At 41.6% G+C, this 15,552-nt stretch overlaps 1 protein-coding gene across 1 annotated transcript in view; it reads left to right on the top strand.

Moving 5' to 3' along the window:
- The window catches only part of MARCHF6 (membrane associated ring-CH-type finger 6), an 82,294-nt gene extending 70,587 nt beyond the window's left edge, over window positions 1–11,707 (top strand). The window contains exons 23-26 of the mRNA XM_061129331.1: window positions 2,281–2,370; window positions 4,244–4,376; window positions 5,299–5,434; window positions 8,057–11,707. Coding sequence (XP_060985314.1) covers window positions 2,281–2,370; window positions 4,244–4,376; window positions 5,299–5,434; window positions 8,057–8,147 — 450 coding nt within the window. The 3' untranslated portion in view covers window positions 8,148–11,707. The remainder of the gene's footprint in view (window positions 1–2,280; window positions 2,371–4,243; window positions 4,377–5,298; window positions 5,435–8,056) is intronic.
- The last annotated feature ends 3,845 nt before the right edge of the window (window positions 11,708–15,552 follow it).

Raw genomic sequence — 15,552 nt, 5'->3', positions numbered from 1 at the left:
CTGATATATCTTTCCTTTTGAATTCAGTGCAGCAGTTAAAAAGAAGTCAAGCTGTGTGTTTCATTTTTTGCTTTTGTTTTGGTGAATGTTTTAATATAGTTAGCTCTCAGATACATTTTTGAGTACAGGATAGATACAAGTTGCCGACAGCATGATATCCTTAATATTCTGGATAAAATCCAAAGTTTGAAGCAACAGCTTGGTTTTGTTCATCCCTGACTCTAAGCAGTTCTGTGGGAGGTTGGGCTCTTCTGGAATTCTAGCAGAGGAGCTAGTGTGGTGTGTTTTGTTTTGTGGGAAAGAACTGCAAAGCAGAGGATTTGAAAGAGCTGGAACCGCAGTGTCCTGTGCTCCTCCCCAGGGGAGCGTTAACTTCACTTGGGTGCCTTCTGGACTCCCACAGGCCACGAGAGAGCTGAGCTGGTGGGTTGAAGCTTCTCTGCCAGGAGCCTGGAAGGATAGAGAAAAAGCAGAAAGGCTTTCTCCATGTTCTCATTCGCAAGCATTGACTTGCTACCCCAGAGGTGTAATGAGCTAAAAGATCCTTTTGCAACCCTGTAGGATATTCTCAGTCTGAGCCTCTGAGCCACGTTGAGCCTACAGAGAAAAGTAACAACTGTTGTATGTAAGGAGGGGTCCAGCAGCCACAGAAAGAAAAGGCCCAGTGACGGGGAACTGTTTGCAGAGTGTGAGCATCCAAATGGAAGATAAAAACACAGATGATTAGGATATGTGTGAATGCACACACAGCAGCATCCATAAAACAGTGAAATTGTCATGGTGTTTTATAGCATGGATTTCAAACAAATTCAGTAAATGAATTAAAAATGTGACCAGACACCATTAAGGCTCAGACTGGAGGTCTTGGAAGACCAATGCACGGTGCACAACTGAAGAGCAGGCGATTGAGGGGAGAAGAGGTGGAGGATACAGCCAGGAGACTTAATACACTCAGAAAAAGGGTTCTACAGTGCGAAAATACGAGGCCACATTGAAACAGAAGTAGACATTCTTAAATGAAGAAAAGAACTAATCTGTAGGTTGAAGGAGCTTATCAGATTGGGTGAAATGGAAATTGATGAGGAGAAAACATATTTGGGTACATCTTGGTAAAATTTCTGAGTTAAATCACAAGCTCCAAAAAGAACGATACTGGCAATGGACTTTGTAGCACTGAAACTGTAGAAGGTAGAACGGTGTTTAGAGACCACTAAGATAAAAGGGACAAAAACCATGCTTCCTGTGCCCAGGCAAAATGTCATTCAGTCATTCATCTGTCAAGATAGAGTGGTGTTTGAGGTTATGCAAGAATTCAGTGCATGCCTCAGCCTCGCACCCCATTTTGAAGATGTTTTGGGAAACCAGCCAACCAAACTGGAAAATCAGAACAGTATGAGCAAAATCCATGTAAAATAGGTAGTGTGTATTTCCTGTGGAACATAACATGTATAGACATTGGTTGGTGCCTAGGGAAACCAATGTAGAAGATGCTTAGCAGATGTTAGCTGTGGTTACTGCTGGTGTTGGGGCGGGGGTCAGGATTTGGGCTGGTGGTCACAGAGGACTCCAGCCATTCCTGAAAGGTTTCAGTTTTATGTAAGAATAGATTTAAATGTTACGTGATACTTTAAAAAAATACACATAGATATTTTAAGATAAACAGAGAACAGATTATGAAAGACTTTGTGTGCCATATTTAGGGTTGTAAGCAGGGAAGGCTCTTTAAATGATCTGATTTGCACTTTTAAGAGATCCCTCGGGTGGTGGGAGTGGCAGTCGCTTTGGCGGCCTGGTGGAGAGTGGGGGTGGGCAGGAACCTCCATGTGGCAGTGGGGGTGCTAGCAGCAGATCAGCAGAGGTGCCAGTGCACCGACTCAAAGCGCTCTGCGCCCTCGGGATGGCTTGTTTAGGTCAGACAGGGCTTCCCTGTCCAGACCAGACCAATAGAGTAGCCCAAGAATGGTGTGATGAAATAAAAGCAGGGCACTGTTTTATTTATTTGCTTGTTGAGATCTCCACTAAAGTAAACACTTTTCTTAGTTCTCTTGGGAAAATAATGTAGATTTTTTTTGGTGGCGGGGGAAGATAATAAGAACGAGTTTTGGTAGAAGCATTGAACTTTCCTGAATTTTCTTCCAGTGTATTTATTACTCTTCCATAAAATTGTTACTGATCCAACAGAACTTGTGTTTTGAAGTAAATAATGCAAAAAAATTGTATAGCCTCTGTGTTGGGTTTATTGCTAAAAACAAAACCTGTTAAATGATTTTTATTCCCTAGGACTGGGCACTTGGAGTCCTGCATGCCAAAATCATTGCAGCTATAACATTGATGGGTCCTCAGTGGTGGCTGAAAACTGTAATTGAGCAGGTAAGCAAGTTTGACTCATGGGGCCTTTATTTTCCACGTTCCCACTTCTCTTTTAAGTTTTCTACATTTTCCGTAATGAGGATATATAATTTTTTCTTTTCTTTTTTTTTTTTTAAGGAGAAAGGCCCTTTTTACTCCTATCATCAACTACTCTTAAAACTTCCCTTACCTAAGTTAACTGGTAGCTTAAAGTACCTAGAAGCCTGAGCGAAAGTAAAGGCAGAATTTAGCAAGCATGCTTTTCTTTTTTTTTAAGAGCAGGGATTCAGGTTTGTAAACCTGTAGTAGAGAAAAGAGATCATTGTGCAAGGCAATAAAGAAAAAGGCAGGAGAAGAATAGATTTAAAAAATAGTTATTCTAGCTATGTAGCACCTAAGACAGTTTTGTGTTATGGAACTATCAGATAATTTGGTCACTGTGGTCCTAACCTTGAAAGAGATAGATTGTGCTTCCATACTTTGATAATAAGGCTAGGATGTAGGAGAATTCATTGTAGGAAGACTTCTTCCAAAATAATCAATGTAGTAAATTTTGGTACTTCTTTTAAGTTTAGTTTCCTAGACATGTACTTACAAACAACCTACTTGTCCTTAGGGCAGCACCAAGTTAATAAGATGTTACAGTTTTGTAGCACTAAAGGTACACGTCCTTTTGATGTATAGGAAATAGTTCTCAGTTCAGTATGCACAAAAAATAGTCCCAAAATTCCTGTACCTGGAGATTTGTGGGGCCGGGAAGAGCCATTGTATGTGTTTGCATGTGTCTCTCAAGAGAGGGCCGATTCTGAAGTGAGACGGATTGTGGGGTGCCTGGCAGCACATCCATTCACTGTAGGGGTACAGACCAGTCCAATTCAGAGGTTCTAGGTGAGACCCTGACTCTCTTGGAGATTAAGCACTAGTTACAACTGGAGGCTGTGAAACATTGTTGATCTTCATGACGTTTCCTCTCTGATGCATTCTTTCTCATCCATGTGTCTAAGTCTTTAAAACGATTAAGAAGCAATGAGATGCCTTGCTGCATTAATTTAAATGCATCTGGGTTAAAAGGACTTTGAGGGGGTCAGAGGAGCCTGTTTGTCATTCATATTCTGATGCTCTAGCCCGTGTCTGAGGGATCCAGAGCCTGGAGTGAGTTGCACCGCACTGTATGACCATGGGCCAGGAGAGGCTGAAGCTTTGGGGAAACACAGCGCTCTTCAGTTTTGTCCCCTTCTGCACACCATGTTTATTTTCCATTATTCCCAGGATCTCCCCACTGCCATACATTCTTTCCTCTGCAGTACTACTTGGTAGAACTTTCTAGATAAAAGGATGGAAATATTTTAGAAATTCTTGAATTAAAAAAAAATTCCCTGTAGCATTCTTTCATACTGAATTGTTACATAAAATATGTTTTGATTTGTTCAAATTTTATTTATAATTAGCTTTTTAGAAACATGCTTCCTGTTTGTAATGTTTTCTTATATTCAGATAAAATGAATGTAATATTGAGTAATAACACAGCTTACTCTTACACAATTTATATATAAAGTTACTTCCAGTTATGTGCTCTTCAACTAATGTTATGGATGCCACCTGGTGTTGTATAGCACAAAGCTAGTATAACTGTTATTCTTGATTAGATCCTACTATTTCATCTCTTAGCAGAGTTAACTACAAAGTGTTAGGAAGTAAATGCATTTCTTTTAAAAATTGTGGACACCACACCTATGTTCCAGAACTTGCCTTGACTTCTGAAAAAAAGGGCCACCTTGAATCCATTTGGGCTGGTAGATCCAGCTCCCTGTGGCTTGACTGCAGTAGAGTTTGCCCTGTTAGCCTGGAGGAATTTGTCTTGTATCTTGGCTCTCCCCCTCCTGCTGTGTTTCAGGTTTACGCAAATGGCATCCGGAACATTGACCTTCAGTACATCGTTCGGAAACTGGCAGCGCCAGTGATCTCTGTGCTCTTGCTTTCCCTGTGTGTACCTTACGTCATCGCGTCTGGCATCGTTCCTTTACTCGGTGGGTTTATCCACATCAGTACCTTCTTCTCCCTTCCAAGATGAGGTTACCTGGCTCCAAATGCTTTATTGTAAATATAAATCCAGCTAAAACAGTGATTTTCAAAGACTGTTTTTTTTAGATTTTATTAGTCAGGGCAAGATAAGGATAATAAAACTCTTTGTCACAGTTTTTTCCTCTAGGCAGGTGAGAAAGTACTGACACATAAAAAATCTTTAGCATAAAAGAAAAACCAAAGAGGAAATACTCATTTGTGACACTTTAACATGTAGACAGCATCTTAGTAGTTACATGCTGAACAATCCTCACACGACCTTAAAGCCAGCACATGTTCAATAATATAGACAGTTTTCCCCTCCAGGTCTTTTTCTTCTACTGAGCTCCCGCTCACAGTTACCCCCATTATCATCCAACAAGTTGCATAAATCAGAGACCTTGAAGGTCTTACATGTCACCTGAGGCTCTTTGCTCTTCAGACTCAGCTGGCCTCTGGGTCCTGCTGATCTGGGTTCTCTCATCTCTGAGCCCTTGCCTGCCCCCTGTTGAGACAGAGAGAGGCTGTCACCGCAATCTCACCTGTCTCCTCTCTGGGTTTCCCTGCTCAGAACCCTCTCCCACTAACTCATTCTCCACACTGCAGCCACGATGACCTTTCAGAAGAACAAGTCTTATTGTTCATGACCTTTTGGTGAACATCCTTTCTTTGGTTGCTCTGTGGCCTTCAGAGCACAGTCTAGCTCCTGGGGTAGTTCACGAGGTTCCTCCTCTGGCTAGGGCTGGCCCCAGGCACTCCTGGCCTCACTCTGGGTCCTACAGATGAGTTTCCATTAAGCTCCCCTTCCGAAAGGATGTATTTTCATTTCACTGTCTTTCTGCATACACTATATATATACTTGAGTTCTTTTTTTTTTTGGTTTTACAGGTGTTACTGCGGAAATGCAAAATTTGGTCCATCGGCGCATTTATCCATTTTTGCTGATGGTTGTGGTGTTGATGGGAATCTTGTCCTTCCAGGTCCGCCAGTTTAAGCGCCTTTATGAACATATTAAAAATGACAAGTGAGTCCAGACTTTATTGGTCTATCTGCCCTTGTTAAAATGTCGCATATCTTAACTATTGTGTCTGATGTGATAAATCACAGGAGGGAAAAGTGCTCAGATTCTGGATGTATCTTAGAGGTAGGATGAACAGGATTTGCTAACAGGTTGGGTGTAGAAAGTAAAAAAGAGAGTTATTAAGGACTTGGCTTGGGTCAAGCAATTAAAAATACGGAATTATCACTGACAGATGAAAAAGACTGAAACTCGTTTGGGGAGGTAGATTTTTTAATGTCCATTTGAAATACTTTTTAGTCTGTTTTCAAATGTCTTGGTCTGGCAATGTATTAAGTAGTTTAAGATAAAAAAATAAGAAACCTAAAGAGAAAAAAACAGAAGCCTACACTAGGAGCTAGCAGTGCTGCCTAAGCCCTTCCTGTAGCCGCAGGCCAGCGGGTTACTCTGCCTGTTGCTGAGAGGAGAGGTGAAGGTTAAAGTGTTGTGCCGCCCTCTGTTTTGAGGAAACGCTGCTACCTGCCCTCCGAGAAACTGAGGACAGTCGACAGAAACACCTTCTGGGGTAACAGCCCTTTGACCCTCTGTGTTCTTCTGGAAGGCGGAGTCCTCTTCTGCTTTAACGGTGTCTCACAGAGGAAGAGCGTCTGTCACTCTCCGTCCTCGTCTGCCCGGGAGAGTCCCGGTTTACGCGTGCCGCCTTCGTGTCTGCGTTAGCAGCCGCCCCCATTTAGTTGTGAGAGCCAGCTTTGGACAACAGATTATTCAGTCAGCTTGTTACTCTGAGGACTCTTACTTAAGAGTAACTTTTTAAAGAGTGAAACCTAGAGTGTTCAGGGCTTCTCCAAATCATGTACTGACGCTGATAAACACTAGACCTTTTAGGGAGTCAGAGTGTAAGTTCTGTCAACCATGAAAGAAGGGGGAGGGCGATTTCAGTGCTGAAAGTCAGTTTTTCTCACCTCCCCTGTCTTGGCAGCGCAGTAACGCACAGGAGACATAGCCTCGGGAGCTGCCCGCGGCCCAGCGCACTCTGTTGTCATTCCCCTCTGTCTCTCCGTGCAGGAAGCCATTGAACTGCAGGCTCCACGGAGGCCACATCCTGTTCGCCAGTGTATATCCACAGAGCGTCTCTCAGAGCGTGGTCCCTGGGAGACGCCGAGTGTGCCTGTGTGCATGGGGGGTGAGGGTACCAGGACTGCCTGCGGGCTCAGAGTCTCCTTTTTCTGCCCCTACTTTTTGGGTCCTGGGCAAGTTCACTTTGCTTTTCTCTCTGTGCCTGAAATCTTGATATGGTTTGAACTTCAGGTATGTGTCAGGAAGTGCCCTGTCTAGGTTGCCATTGTCTGACATATTTACAAAAATCCTCACGGTTTTAAAAAATGCTGTTTGGTTGGGAAATAGTGGGATAAGGAATGGTTATCTTCAGAAAGAATATCAGGAGGACAAAAAGAAAAGGGATTAAACAGTGAGCTCATGACAAAGAAGCCATAGGATTAGTGGAATGTTTTTAAGCTCCTTGGCATAAACTGCCAGAGTACCTCATGCAGCATATGTGTTGGCAGAAGAGTGATAAATGAAAGTCAGGGTGGAGAAAGTCATGGTGAAAAAGAAAAGCTGCTGGGTCCTGAGTCCTCAGCATCTGCCTCCATTCCCCAGGCTTTTGCGTGCTTGCTGTAGGCTGCAGCAGTGCCCAGAGCCCTGTCACAGGCTGGCTTCCCTCTCCACTCTCACACAGTCACGTAAAGTCCTGCTGGGCACTTCGTGATCTGTTTTGCTGACTCCAAGCGGGTGCACTTGTTCCCGACCCCTGCCCCAGCTTGTTGCCATCAGCTTTGCACCCACTCTTCTCCTGGGGTCAGCCTCCAAGAGAGGCACGTTCCTGCTCCTCCTCCCCAAGCCCCTGCGGTTGTTACAGGGACACTGTCCCTGGTAGGGGACCCCCGCCTCGTCACTGCAACTGCAGGAACTTCATCTCCGTCTCTGCAGCCCTGCTCCATCTGTTGTCACCTCCCTGCCACCACATGGCACAGGTTATGGACAGTTAGCCTTCCTTCTTGGACCATAAGCTCCTACCTTCTGTCAGTCCCTTGCACACACTCACTTCTCTGTTTGACCTCCCTTAAAACTTTGTCCTTTGATTTCTCCTTTTCTTTAGAGCTAGAGCTTTTCAGAGTTTGACTCTCCTTCCTACCCAGCTTTCTGGTGATATTTCCAGTCCATTTCTTAAGATCTGTCCACTTACCTGTTTTGTAAAATATGATCTGTAAGACATAAATCCCCTGAGTAAGTTTACTTGACCTTACCTACCTCTGGCCTCCAGGGTTCAGTTTCTGAGGGCCCCTGGCCTGTGGACCAGAGTGTATTCTCCATCGCACAGCATCTGAGGCCACTAACCTGTGCATCTCTGTCTCCCATAAGTCCCATAGCTTGCTATGAAATGCCTGCTTTTGTGCTGGTGGTCATTCTAGCCCCCCCATTCTACCTCCCTAAGTATTGAAGGGTTCTAAGAGGGAGTGAAGTGATGTGATTTACATTTTTAAAAGTGTATCACTGGCTACCCCGAGGAAGGATGTTTTAGTAAGGAAGATGACAGAAGAGAGTAATCACCCTGTTTTTACAACCCAGGTACCTTGTGGGCCAACGCCTCGTGAACTATGAACGGAAATCCGGCAAACAAGGCACATCACCACCGCCTCCACAGTCGTCCCAAGAATAAAGTGGTTGTCTCAACTCCCTTGACTTTCCCCTTGCCTTTCCGTGTCCTTCTTTGTGGACTTCTCTCTCTGGAGATTTCCCGGTGATCTCTCAGCGTCGTTTCTGAGTTAGGTGTCTGACTTACGTGCTCAGCACTCAGCGAGCAGCAGCGAGACTCTGCCGCCCTTGCGTCTTCTGACATCACTGCTGTCCGAGGTCTGTACATGTGTAAATAGAAGTTCCTGGATACCCTAGAGCCCTGGATTAAACAGAATGTGCATTGTACATCTTTAAACAAAATGTATATTAATTTATTAAATCTAGTTGTCACTTTATTTTGGACCTGCTGTGATCTTGACAGGAAATGTGCCACAGAGCTATAGTACAGAGGCAAAACTTTTGAATGACATCTTTTGGAGCACAGTGTCCTGGTGTTCCTAGCAGTTCTTTTTAAGTGAACTGTGTGTTGTGTGTGTCTTGGCTGTTCAGACCTTACCGAGAACATAAAAGGAAACAAGCAGAAATCAACAGTGGAGTGTCTGTGGTAGGAAAACATGAACTTGTGCTTCACTGTCAATCGTTTTTGGAAGTTATTTTGTATAACACCAAAGCTGTTGTACATTTTCTACTGCCTGATTTTTTTTTCATATGTCTGTGTTTGTAATATTGTATAGTATCTTGTGCTAGGTGAAGAAATTATTTTTAATTTTGATAATTTAATATTCCTAGTGATCAGCATTGGGAGTTGGGGTTTTGTGCTTGTTAGGGGCATGTCTATACTTAAGAGGAAAAACAAAACTCCAAAAGAAGTTTTTCTCCCAATTCCCCTTTCCCACACACAAGCTGTCCTTTTGGCAGCAGTGGCCAGGAGTCATTCAAGATCATAAATCTTAAGAAAATAACATCACCAGTGATCCTGCATCTTCCTGGAATAAGGACACACTGAAAGGTCTGTCCAGTGTAGCTGGGGTTTGTGGTCTTAGGTTGACAGCGTTAGATGTGGGCTTAGATTAGAGGAGACTGGCCGGAACCCCAGGTCCCGCTGGTGAGCACGTCACTGGGTGAGGATTAGGGCCAGTGCTTTTCTCCAAAGTTTCTGAAGCTTTTTGTTTACAGAATAAAACTATCAATAAAACCAACTTGATTTTATTTGACCAGGAGGAAGCTGGCCGCGCTGGCCTTTGAACATAGGAGTGCAGAGTGTATTTCATTGGAAGCGTGCTGTAAAATCTCAGAAGGCAGAGCACTTAGAGACTTGGTTTTCCCGTATAACCAAAGCTTCAAGCGAGAAATGGAGAGAGAGGGGATGGTCAGGCCGGTGATCCCCAGTGTTTGACAGTGATGGTATATTGTAAGGGGAGTGTTTGTTTTATGAATGATAACTTAGAAGTTCTGAGAAAATGGTCAGCATAGGTCTTAAGAAACCATAAAAGAGTTTCCATATAGTATTAAAACCCATAGGCTTAAACCCAAGGATTTTTAAAGTATGAGAGTCAGCCAAACATAAGCTACCAAAATCAGAAGCACCAGGCTCTGATTGTTTCATATTTCAGCAGTTTTTCCTGAAGTGGTGAGTGAGAACTTCAAAAACATCAGTATCAAAGAAGAAAGAGCTTGACATAGGACTCAGTGTTAACAGTTCCCACACTTTGTAGTGGCCCTTTCTCACATCTGAAATAAGGTCTTTGCTAGCCCTACCCTCACTTAGAAATTTAGTCCTACTGTAAAAATTAGGAGCATTTTTTTAAACATAATGCCACTTGTTATGGTGTATGTCTACATAAATTGTTCTCTTTGGGGGAAAAAGTATCAAATCGGGCATTTAACTTTGATTATGTTAATTTTGTTTCTTTTAAAATTTTTCAAAGAATTTGTAGATCTTGATACAAAGTTATTGGAACACGTTTATCTGTTTTGCCAGAAAGAGATCTAGATAGATACGACAATAGATAAAAATTGTTACTCTACAAATTTTAAATGACTCTTAAGAGATATTTTGTAAAAAAAAGAAAAAAAAGAATGGCCAAAAAGTTGCCCTCATTTCACTGGCAGGTAACTTCGCCTTATCTTACTTAAGGATTTCCCCTGGGTTTCATTTGTGCTCTGTCCTGTTGTTTTCAATGAGGTGAATACTCTCATGAAGAAAGCATCAGCTGGCATACTATTTACTTGGGTAGCATCAAGATTTTATTATTAACTAATAGTATTATAAATGTTTAAACTTCTAGTTCAGAAAGTGCTAGTATTGCTACCCTTCTTCATGTAGAATTAAAAAAAAAAAATAGTCTAGCTCTGCTTCATTTTACATTGGGCTAAAACTGTCTTCAAGGAAGTTCATTAGGAAAGACCTTTTTGCTTTATTTTTCCTGTTTATAAATTGAAGACAAATCAACATTTGGGGTTAGTTTTACATGACCAGTTATCAAATGGTCACAGTTGAAGTGTGCAGTTGTTCATTATTAGCAAATTATGTTTGATTTTTAAACTACTATTAAGTACTAATAGTTGAGATGAAAGCTGAAGAAAAAAATGCCAATGTGAAGTTTGTGTATAGCTAGCCTTAAAAAAGCTCCATGTTTTTAGGTGATTTTTTTTCCTGTTCTCTGGAAAAACAATGGAGATTGGACATCTCAATTCCAGATGTAAATGAAAAGTAATTTTTATTTCAACATTTAATATAACTGTTATTACTGTGGATTCTTGTCTTGTGTTTTTTCTTTCCCTTATTCAAGTACTAGAGAATAACTTTTTCTCGGATGATTTGATCCTAGATGGTATGTCCTTTCTGTATTGGCAAAATGCTACTATTAAAGTGTAATTCTTGAATTTAGGTTGAATTAATGACTTTTTAAAACACACACACCCTTACTCACTCATTTACTTACTCTGAAGAATGTTGCACCAGCATAAGAACATTGGCAGTTTTAAAATGTTCAAGTGAGCTACTTAGTCTCATTTTCAGGACTGAACATTTTAAGCTCTCTACTTACTGTGATAAATTTTTTATATTGTAAAATTAAATGATATGTTTAAAATACTCCTTAAGAATGTTACCTGTTCAGTCGCCTTCAAGAAGAAAACAAATGTCTTAGCACAGAGGTACTAGGAGAAACCTCACCTGTGGAGATTCTCTAACTTCCTTGTGTCTCCTTCATTAACGTGCCCTGCAGTCAGATGTTTTTCCTTTCCGTCCATTACTGCCCTCTGTCATTTTTTAAAAACAGCCATCATGAGTAAATAAGGGCTTCTTTCAGATGATCCCCAACAATATCTTGGGCATTTAATGCAACATGAAGATAGGATACATCTGTTTTCATTCCCATCTGTTTTGTATGAGTGCCTCATTTTGTAGTCACGAAATTAGTACCTTAAATGAAAATGTAATGACCATAAGGCCTAGAAATGACTGTTGTAGAAGCTCAATAAATAGAACATTTACGTAGTTGGGATGTCAGTTTTCTACTAAACACAGATACACAGACCAACTTTATGTGTACATATTCTAAAGTGCTCCCTTTTTTATGTGGTCCTTTGTTGCCTTCTGAGTTGAGAGAACAAAATTGAATAAAAATGTTAGTTGTAGCCTAGCTTTTTGGTTCGTTTATTTTTGCTTTGTGGCATGGTTGCTTCAGAATTACAGAAATGTGCATTATTAGTTGGCAGAGGCAGATAATCCAGACTGTTAAAAATATAATAATTATGGAAGAGAAAACTCAAATTACATATGATTATAGTCCCTCCATTCTGTTTTAAGGGTGAATTTAAAAGTATAGTTGCAGAAGTTGCACCCTCCCTCCCTCCTTGCCTCTCCCTCCACTGTGATTAACAGACCATCCTCACCAGGAAGAGCGAAGCCCAGCTCTGCGCCTTCATTGCAAGGTCCCAGCATGAAGCTTCCCCAGGTGGGCTCTTAGTGGAGATCTGGACAGAATGAAGCCAGTCAAGTCCACCTCACATACTGATCATGTGTATCGGAGAAAAAGGAAAGGACTGCAGTAAGGGTTACTAAAGTGCCCGTTGTGACAAGATTCCTTTTTTTCTAGGTTCAGTTTTTTGTGTGTGTGTGATTTAAAAAAAAAAAAATCAAGTGTATCTGTATTTTAAATGCAGTAGTGGTAGGTGAAATGTTATTTGACCCACAGGGTATGTATAAGCTGTGAAGTTGAAATTTCACAGCAAAGGATGTCGTGCGGTGAATCTCAGTAAGTGGTCATCAGTTCCCTCCCCCCACTGTGCGACTTGCAGCCACTCTTGTTGAAGTGGAACCCATATCACAAGTGCCGTAAGGGTCTGAGGAGGTAACACTCACCTCACCCCACCCCACCCTCATTTACTGTGGTGTCTGTTTTGTTTCCAGCACTGTACTTAGTACTATAGCAGAATGAAGTAGGGGATCTGCCTTCAAGGAGCCCAGTTAGAAGTGGAAAAGAATAGGAAAAAATGAGCAAAGGGTTCTCTTACAGTTGTGAATAAAATACCAGGAGGAACACCTGGGGACCCACCTGGGGAAGTCTGTGACAAGTTGACTACACCCTTCGTTCTGTCGTGTGTAGGTAGCACCCCTGCTCCCACACACCCACAACTCCTCTTTAACCCTCGTGCAGTCAACTGCTGCTCAGACCCACGGGGCACCGCGGCTGTCCATATTCAACACCTAGTAACCCACTGTATGTTGTCTAAGCATCATCTTTTTGAAATTTCTTCCTTTACCTATATGTGTAACAGTGCCCCAGCCTTTCTGCTCCTCCATGTTTGTTCTGTAACTTTAGGACAAGATGCTTCATACCCGGGAGCCCCATTCATTCACTCATTGGTTCTTTGTTTAAATTGATCAGTCCCTTCTGCCAGCTGCACAAATCCAACATGTGATGGAACATAATAGAGTCCAGAAATAGACCTACACACGTGGTCTGCTGGTTTTTGACAAAGGTGCAAAAGTGAACAGGTGGTGCTAGAGTAATTGGACATCCAGATGCAAGATTAAAAATTGATCCCTGTCTCAACATTTGCAAACAATAACTTTTCAGTCCTAAATGTAAAACCCTAAACTGTGTAACTTCTAGAAGACAAAGGGGAAACTTCATCCTTGGGTTACAACCCCAAAAGCACAAAGAAAAATTTGATGAATTGGGCTTTATCAAAGTTGAGGACGTCTGCTCTTTGAAATACACTGTTTAGAGGACAAGAAGACAAGTCATGGAGTGGCAGAAAATATTTGTGAAACATTTCTGATAAAGGAAAGTGCATTTGGAGTAAAGAAGTCTCTCAACTCAGCAGTAAAATGTATTTGCCTATTTTAAAAATGGGCAAAATTAATACTTAACTAAAGAGGCTATATAGATGACAAGTCAGCACATGAGATGTTCAACAGAATTAGCCATAAGTAAAATGCATGGTTAGATAGTATCACGGACTCAATGGACATGAGCAAACTCTGGGAGATAGTGGAGGACAGGGAAGCCTGGCAGGCTGCAGTCCGTGGGGTCTGCAAAGAGACGCAACTGAGCGACTGAAGAACAAAGTGCAAATTAAAGCCACAGTGAGACACCATTACAATACCTAATCTGTTACTAAAATTAAAAACACCATCCCGCATTGTGATGAGGTTGTGGAGGAATTGGAATTCATACTCTGCTGGAGGGAATGTAAAGTGGTACAAACACTGGAAAATAGCTGGGCAGTTCTTAAAAGGTTAAAACATGTACTTAACACTCCTAGTTATTTGCCAAAAGAAAAAGTCCATGTGAAGACTTCTACTAAATGAGTGTTCATAGTAGCTTTATTTATTAGTAACCCAAAGCTGGCAACAATGCCCATCAATAGGTGAGTGGACAAATGATTATCATATAATGAAATATTGCTCAGCAACAAAAAGCAATTCACTGTTGGTGTATACAACATGGATACACCTCAAAATGATTATGCTGAGTGAAAGACAAAAAATGTATGCTTTCATTTATATAGAATCCTAGAAAATGAAAAGTACAGAAATCTGTAGTTAGCAGATCAGCGGGCATGGGGTTTGGCAAGGAGGGATTTGAGGGGTTTCAAAGCTGCATGAAGAGATGGGGCGGGGAGGATGCGTGTGTGATGGATGTGTTTGCTGTCTTGATGAAATTCTGCTTGGACATGTCAGAATTTACTGAATTGTGCAGTTTGCTGCATGTTAGTTACAGTTCTACTTTAAAAAGTAGTATGTTCATACATTCTCTCTAATGGACCATTTCATACATTCTCTTTCTTTAAAGCACCTCCTCCTCCTCCCAGACTTTTGGCTGATGTTTATTCCTATTTCAGTTAGAAGATAGACGCAATCAGTACTTTTCACAGGTTCACACTCTGAGCAGTTCACACCATCACCCCCACCCGCTGTCTTTACAGTGCCCCAGGCAGTCTCCCCTTTTCCAGAACAGGTCAGACCTCAGGACCTTTGCACTTGGCTATTTGCCTTGCCTTAATATCCAAGCTTTCCCCAACCTCATTTCTACACTGAAATGTCTGTTTTAGGGAGTCTCATCTAAAATTGTAGCTACTGGAGCACTCCTGTCTCCTGGTTTTTTCTCTTTCACATTTAGTAACATACTGTACAGTCTACTTATCTCATTTGTATTTGCATGTTTTTCCTCACTTGAATATAAGCTCCAGAGATTAAAAAAAAAAAAAAACTATTTGGGGATTACTACACGGCTTCCCTCGTGGCTCAGATGGTAAAGACTCTGCCTATAATGCGGAGACTCAGGTTCAATCCCTGGGTCGGGAAGATCCCCTGGAGAAGGGAATGGCTACCCACCCCAGTATTACTGTCTGAAGAATCCCATGGACAGAGTAGCCTGGCAGGGTACAGTTCGTGGGGACATGACTGAGCGACTTTCATTTTACTTTTTTTTTTTTACTGTATTTCAGTACTGGGACATATTGGGCATTCAGTAAATAGTGCTGAGTGAATGAATGAATCAGAATCAAAATAATGTGTATATGGTTAACATAAAACCTGAAAACCATCCTCCAGAGGCAAGCGCTTGTCAGTAGTTTGGTGTTTGCTTCCAGACTCCACGTAAGCATGCGTCCACAGGTACTTTTGTCAACACCCGTGTCGGGTGGCATGAGCCCTGGGCAGCTCTGCGGCATGCTTCTTTCACTTCATATTTCTGAACATCTTTTTTATCTCAGTACATAAGTAGCTGTCCCATTGGAAAATTTTTAGCTGTATTGTATTCCATTGTGTGAATAAGATCATGATTTATGTTTTCTGAAAGACTGTTAACTAACTCATTTTATTAAATGCTAAACATTTTTGTCCATATTTACTAGTATTTCTGTAGGATAGATTCCTAGGAGATTGCTAGATCATCAAACATATTTAAAGTGCCACATTGCCTCATTAACACTTCTCTCAGTGTATGAAATTCCTTGATTTCCCCTAACGC

This window comes from Dama dama, chromosome 25, assembly GCF_033118175.1.
Source record: "Dama dama isolate Ldn47 chromosome 25, ASM3311817v1, whole genome shotgun sequence".
NCBI lineage: Eukaryota > Metazoa > Chordata > Mammalia > Artiodactyla > Cervidae > Dama > Dama dama.
This window is presented reverse-complemented; position numbering and strand designations above follow the sequence as displayed.